We start from the raw sequence: 7,245 nt of genomic DNA, 5'->3' as shown, positions 1-7,245 counted from the left end.
GCTGGTATCCCGACCAGACTTTTGGTAATTCAACCATACTATTTGCAACGATTATCGCTGCAAATAGTGGTGTTTTGTCCATATCTAACTATTTGCAGCGATTACCGACAAGGGTCCGCTATTATTTTGTCAGATTTGCTATTACAAACAGGGGACCGCACTATTTGCAGCGACTATCTGCAAATAGTAGTTGTGGTCGAGATACCAAAAAATAATTGTTGGATACGGTTGGCGATTAAAAACAAGGGACACAAAAGGACAAGTCACATCATCATCGATCTTCCTTCCCTATAAGTCCAAAATCAAAGAAGCACATAAACCCTAGCCCTCATTTTTCTCAAATTTTCAGCTTGGAATATTTTTTGTTCATCTTTTACGACTCTCACGATCGTCTTTCTCGATGTTGCTGTCTTCTCAGCTTCTTTGAATTTCATGGTCATAACCCACGTCTCCGACGATTATTTTTGGCACTATAATTAATCGATTGTCAACTATAATACTTATATATGAACTTATACTACGCCTCTTTTTAATTCTTAACAAATAAAAATATTCATGAGTTTGAGTTTTAGTTTCTTCTACAGGTATATAAGTATGGGCCGTTCTGATTTTAACTTTTTTTTTTTGTCAAATTTAGTTTTATTCATTTATTTCTTTTCCATGTGATACAAGCAAACAATAGATTCTGCTTTATCAATCTCAATTGAGTTCTTTAATTTGTTGGCTCCAAACAAAAGAATGAAATGGTTGTAGTACTGTGGCATTGTGTTTGTTGATATTTATAATTATAACTTTTTATATCGATAATTACGTACGTGTTATCATCATATAGGAAGAAATTTGAGCTGTGGTATATAAAGATTGACAAGTTATCATATATACATACTAAGGCATAGAACACAAAAGCTAGTCTAGATCAATATTTGAGGTAAGACACTATAACTTCAAACTCACACTCGATATTTATAGGTTCGACATGGTCAAACGTATATCGAGTTTGAGCTCAGATAGTACAACTAAAAACTCTAGTCTGTTTTGGACATATGGACAGTGTGGCACTTATTTTCTCATACATTAGGCCAAATATCGTAAAGTATTTCTGGATAGGTCCATGGAACTGTATACCAGGTCGTTTCGATCTCTTTCTCGTTTTCCTTTCTTGCAGCTTCAGCCTGTCCACGATTCTCCGCATCGCATTTTTGAAAGAGCCTCACAAAGTTTAAAAGGGTTAAACTAGCTGTCCAACCAATAAAGGAAGCAATCAAATTTAGAGGTGGAAATTTCGGCTCTTTTGCACATGAATGGGCCAAAACTTGTCATGTTTTATATCTAATCAATCAAGCTGGTAAATAACCAAGAAAAACTTAGGTAAAAAGAAACTATTGCTCAAGTAAATTTGAACTAAAATGCATTGATCCCAAAATGCACACTGTGGGGCAAATCTTTTTGAACTCAAATGTGTGCGGCCTAACAGGGCATCCTGTGGTCGTTTCCAAACCCTTCCTCTAGCCAACTCTAAGATGTTACCTACTCGGAGTCTCAGACATGAGACCTCTTGTGAAGATATCAAGATGCTAACCAGTAGCCACACTGATTAAATAGTTTTTATGTCAGGTATGGGTGTTTGGAACTTTGGATTGACCTGACTCTACATGTTTTGACCCGTAAAAATATAGTTTGCCATTTTGATCTGAATCCTTTACCTGGACAGAAATACTTCAACTTACCTTGTTCGAAAGGGCAACGAGCTGGGTCTTCACCAAAATATAAGGGCAAAGCATCAGCATTTCTACCCTGTGCCAGAAGTTATTTAATGAATGAGAAAATTTCACGTAGAAGATTGAATTTTCACCTCAGGAAACATACTTTCAAATCTGAATATATATGGGCCCGGGTTTTACATTGTTTGAAATGATCACTGGTAAAGGTTATGTTGGTAACCCAATCCTTCTTTGATTATAAACTTATAGCATAGGCCCTTACACATTGCTATTTTTAGTGGGTTCACTAATACTCTAATAATTTTTGACTCAAAATACACTCCTTTTACGTGCAACTCTCCCTAAATTATAGTGAAACTTATCAGGATGTACCGTATCTGCATATAACTTTGTTACAGTCTTCACCTCCTCCTCAGCATAGGCAGTGAACTCCTTTAATCTCTAAAAATGTGTGAAAAGTTAATCACAGTTTGTAGTCCCAAACATTAAATCAGTGTTCTACAAAAAGTAAGACGGTCCATCTGAAAATCACCCAAAGTCTAATATCAAGGCATGTAACCTCCTAAATCGATTTATTCAAAGACCAAGATTATTAAACTTCTAATAATAGTATATTTGTTATCATTATGAACGCACTTAATAGTTTTTATTAAAGGGGAATGATGGTTCAAGTCCGACCCGTTTGACCCGTTCCTAAAAGTTACCCGCTTCAACACGAATCGGTTTCGACCATCTAGAAACCTCTAAGCTTAGGTGATAGAAAATCCATAGATCATATAATGTTTACATACCTCATGAAAACCTTTAGATATTGGGCCATCTTCCGCGGATGCATCTAGTTCCAGCTTGACTTTACGCAGTCCAACGATAAAGCATTGCATATCTTCTGCTAGAACTTTCAATTGTACCTGCGAGTTCGACTAGTGATTCCATAATCTTCTAACTATATCATTGGTAAACCTGTGTATAAAAACTAAATTCAAACCTTGGTTGCACTTTCTAGGCTAACAAGATCCTTGTGGAAATCTAAAAGGGTGGGATAATCGGAGGCAAGGACCTGCAGACATAAAAAGCACAGGTGTTAATGGGAAAGTGGAATTAGAAATCATCAAGTATACACAAGCTCAGAGACATACATCTATGTAGATAGATACACAAATATGTGATACATATGATACCCGTTACAAAACTATGTTCATAACGAGATATTAATTCTTTAAAAACAATATAGGGAAAAAGGCACAAGGAGAGCATGCACTCTAGATCAATTTCTAGTTTCTGATTCATATATCCAAAATTCAAAGTACATATTTTAGTAGTGGCAGAGCTACACTGGGTCAGAGAGGGGTTATCTAACCCCAAATATTTTCCAATCTTGTGTAAAAATAATATGTATATTACGGATATTTTAAGGTATTCATCATAATTTCACCCCGTAAAATAATGCATTTCTTTGTTTTTTTTTTTTTTTTTTTTTTTTTTTCCTATCGTAATAAGTACTTTTTGGCTCTGCTTGTGGATTTCAGGATCATTTTTCAATTTGCAACATTTTATGGTTCATTTTTCAACTTATTACCTTTCTAGATTCAAGACTTTAAAACTGTTTCTTGGAAGGAATACTTTAAAATTGCAATATAAGCATCATGGGCTTAAGGCTTCTTGTGTGGTGTACCTTGCAGAGATAATGCATTAAAGTCATCTTGCTGGTTGAAGATCGTGTATCAGTCAGTTTCAAAAGACTATCCAACTTGAAGCCGACTGCAGCACCTGCAAAATTTGGATAACATGAACTAGACCATAGGGGAAATTCAGATATTCAACCCCGATTTGTCATGTTAACAGAGGCGGTACCAGGAAAAAATTACAGAGGGGCCAAAATTAAAAAATCCGTGAAATATGAATATAAAAGGGGTCAAAATGTTAAAAACCTATAAATTTTTTTTTTAAATCGATGAAAAATTCGAAAATACATGATAAAATCTAAATTTTAAGTGGGGCATTTGCCCCCTTTGCCCCCCATGTGGTACCGCCCCTGCATGTTAACCAACATGCCCGTATGCTCTGTTCTGTTTTAAGCATGTATAATGCGTCTAGTGATGTTCTTACCTCTGGCAGTTCCTTGATTTAATGTATTCCCCATATATAAAATTTTCTTCATGATTTCCTTCAACTTAACAGACGTCCGTAACTAATCAACCAGCAACAAAACATATTAGCTAATGATAGAAATAACATTTAGAAACAAGGTAAGGTAAAGAATGGATAATAGTGAATTAAGCACCTCGTCACATGTGGAGTTTACTATGTTTAGGCTCTTCCTAAACTCTGCAAGCTGAAAGATTAACCAAAGTAAGATTAAGAAATAAACAGAACTCAGAACATGTACTAAAACTATAACCACGAACCTGATTGCTAAATCCAGTTTTGAACAGAAAAACCAACATTTTTGATTCTATACGTGGCACCTTCATTAGCTCCAGGAGATGCTGCAAGATGGTTAGAATTTTGAGAATTAAAAGGTAATTAATATGAGTTTACAGATGTTTGAAACTTACATTACTTAAAACATTATAAGATGAAACTAGACTAGTCGATTTTTACTATCAATCTAAAGAAGTAACAAAAGAATAACTGAGATGGCTAGAACAATTGATAAGTTGTTCATACATGAAAAAGAAAAATATTTATTATGTTCTTGATACTGACCTGTTCACACTTGCCCAGTAGTTTCTTGTCTCCTCTATAACGCTGAAGAGTCACAATGCAGAAGATCAATTCACGAACAGGAGAATTACCGGCAAGAACATTTTTAAATTAATATCAAGCAAAGGAATCCTATAAACTATGTCTTCACCTCGAGTTTCTCCATCTCTTCTCTCGTAGGACAGAATTTGTAAATATTTTCCACTTGATCAATGTTTAGTTTTCTCTCATCCAAAGTTAAAATTGCATCCTGCACATATATGAAAGAAATATATCGATATGTATATGATATCTACATCTGCAACAAGTATCAATATCAAATAATCATATATGTCACTAGCTAATAGACGAATCTAAGCGTGTAATGTAAATGCATAGTAACAAAGCCAACTATTACATGAAACTTGGACTTACCACTATCTCAGGAACCGGCATCGTAATCTTGGTAAGCATGATTTCCATGTTAGAGGCCCTCCTCAGGTCAACCTAAAATTGGCTATGGTTAACACGCATAATATTGGTTAACTATTACATAAAAGGTACTATACCGCCCCTCTAAGTAATATAATTAAGGATAAACCGCAATGTACATTACTTGATGCGTTTAAAAAAAAAATCCTAAAAATAAAATTGGTTAACTTAGATGCATTACCAATTGGACAACTTCAGGTTTTGAACTAGAAGTGTTTTTCTTATCTTCCTTTTTGGCAGCCTTTGGGGCTATTGCAGAGAAAAGTGTCTCAAATTCTGACATATCAAAACCTGGCACACTATAATTCAATCATACAACACGCGTCATCAGAATTCCTATATATAGACAATCAAGTAACAACATTTGTACAAAAAGAAAAATGATGAGTAGAAGAATTAGCTAGAAACTACGTACAGTGATGGCGATGAAAGTTTAGATTACCTTTGGGCGTCATTATTAGTTTGAAATTCCGTCCACAAGCTTCCTGCCAATGCCTTACTTATCTTGTTCCAATGCAATGGCTTTAAATTGGATTTTTTTACTTGAAGTCCTCCTCGTCCTCTCCCTCTACCTGGGCCACCACCTTGACGACTTGGTGGAGATGGAGGGCCACCTGGCGGTCCAGGGACTCTAGGTGGTGGTGGAGGTCTGAGCACTCCTCCAAGTGGCGGAGGAGGTGCAGGTGCTCCAGGTGGGGGTGGAGGTGGAGGCACTCCTCTAGGTAGAGGTGGAAATGGAGGTGCTCCTCCGGGTGGTGGTGGTGGTGGAGGTGCCCCTCGATGTGGTGGAGTTCTATACGCCGAAGGTGATGAAAGAGGCAAAGGTTTTAAAGAGGATGGCTTCCCGAGTTCTGGAATATCATGTTCTTGGACCCTAGAGTTTGATTGTATAACATTAAAAAAAATTAGTGTCATGAGAATTGTTAGGAAAATAAGTACTAAAATTAGTGAAATGCAAGGTGAAAATGATATGAAGACACTACAAAAAAATTTATCGTTTGTATGCACTACGTTTTTAAAATGCGAAAAAATTTGCTAAGTTGTTCGCACTTAAAAATGTGTACAAATAGTCTACCCTAAAAAGTGCAAAAAAAGTTACAAGTTTCACATTTAAAAGTGCGAAGAAAATTTTTACACCAATAAGTGTGCACAATATTTCTTCGCGGGTGATTTCTACGCACTATAAAAATCATTTCTTCACGGGTGATAATTTACACAAGTGCGAAGAAATCATCCGTGAAGAAATGATCTTCACACTTATAATTAAGTGCATAAAATATAAAATTTGTACACATTTATTAGTGTGAACATTTTTTTTCAAACTTTTAAATACGTACGCACTTATTGATGTAGACATGTTGTACACATTTATAAATGTGAACGATGCATGGAATAATATTTAACGCACTTTTCAAAATTGCGTAAAATAAAATGTGTAGAATTGAATAATTTGTTGTAGTGAGAGAATGTTTATATACATGAATTGAATTCATATATATATGTATGTACATATGGTAGCCAAAGGTTCATTCGAGAACCATCTGAATAGGAAGAACCATGAGAACCTCTAAATTATAGCTTGATATTTATATATAAAGGTGTATGTGAACAAATTTGTCACATATGAACAAATCAAATTATAATTGAAACCACCTATGTTTATATTGAATAGTTCGAACCTTACCATATGTATGTATAATTTACTCTGTAAAAGAAGATTTAAAGATATGGCACGGAAGTACAATGTACATACCTTTCCGTATCTGGACGTCTTCGGATTTCCTCAAAGGAGTTCCGTTTGGAGAGAGCTATTAAAGAAGGTGGTGCCTTTATAGAGTCATCTTTCTTAAGGTATATAGAGGAGAAAAGTGCTTCAAGTTCTAATACATCAAATTCTGGCTCACTATATACATAATTCAACAGTATAACATCAGTCACTTGAGTTTATAGATGCAGGAGTGGAGCCAATATGATCATATATACAAGAAAACCTTCTATATATGCACAATAAACTTATTAAAATTAAGAGGGGAAATTTACAATAACATCATGAAATTCCTGAACAAAACTTTTTAACTTGAATGAACATAAAAAGTTTCGGGTGGTGTAAGGGATTCATACATTGACAATGGTGTAGCCGCCGGTGCTATTGTTGGTGGTAAAGGGTCGTCATCCACTGATTTCATTGAGTAATCATATCATAATTGCATATAAAACAATGAAATATTAGATGATAGAAATTCCATATATTATCAAATTGACTATACATTATGGACGATGTTGATAATCAAATCAAATTAAAAATATAATGAGATAAAATTGACAATTCAAAAAGCAAATGGTAAATTAC

The 7,245-nt window shown here is 35.0% G+C and overlaps 1 protein-coding gene and 1 long non-coding RNA gene across 2 annotated transcripts; both read right to left on the bottom strand.

Annotated features, from left to right (window-relative positions):
- Positions 1-1,059: 1,059 nt before the first annotated feature.
- On the bottom strand, positions 1,060-2,130 carry LOC122579378. The gene is made up of 3 exons (XR_006320629.1): positions 2,094-2,130; positions 1,728-1,794; positions 1,060-1,237 (listed from the first exon to the last, which is right to left on the bottom strand). It is a non-coding gene; the product is annotated as an uncharacterized LOC122579378 (long non-coding RNA).
- Positions 2,131-2,206: 76 nt separating this feature from the next.
- Positions 2,207-6,943, bottom strand: LOC122610650 (formin-like protein 20). The gene is made up of 14 exons (XM_043783620.1): positions 6,936-6,943; positions 6,649-6,798; positions 5,338-5,769; positions 5,077-5,194; positions 4,839-4,910; positions 4,576-4,674; positions 4,428-4,469; positions 4,127-4,207; positions 4,003-4,053; positions 3,828-3,909; positions 3,394-3,488; positions 2,707-2,778; positions 2,513-2,629; positions 2,207-2,242 (listed from the first exon to the last, which is right to left on the bottom strand). Exons 1-14 carry the CDS (start codon positions 6,941-6,943, stop codon positions 2,207-2,209), a joined length of 1,455 nt encoding a protein of 484 aa, XP_043639555.1.
- Between the last annotated feature and the right edge of the window lie 302 nt (positions 6,944-7,245).

The sequence above is a fragment of the Erigeron canadensis genome, chromosome 8, assembly GCF_010389155.1.
Source record: "Erigeron canadensis isolate Cc75 chromosome 8, C_canadensis_v1, whole genome shotgun sequence".
Classification (NCBI taxonomy): domain Eukaryota; kingdom Viridiplantae; phylum Streptophyta; class Magnoliopsida; order Asterales; family Asteraceae; genus Erigeron; species Erigeron canadensis.
Note: the sequence above shows the minus strand (reverse complement) of the source record. Positions and strands in the feature narration are given on the sequence as shown.

Bases quoted from the DNA above. Each gene is read 5' to 3' on its own strand.
- LOC122610650 (XM_043783620.1), bottom strand. The intron at 5,195-5,337 runs GTAATCTAAACT...ATTGAATTATAG, and splicing joins ACTAATAATGACGCCCAAAG to TGTGCCAGGTTTTGATATGT. The intron at 4,470-4,575 runs GTGAAGACATAG...GTGACTCTTCAG, and splicing joins AAGAGATGGAGAAACTCGAG to CGTTATAGAGGAGACAAGAA.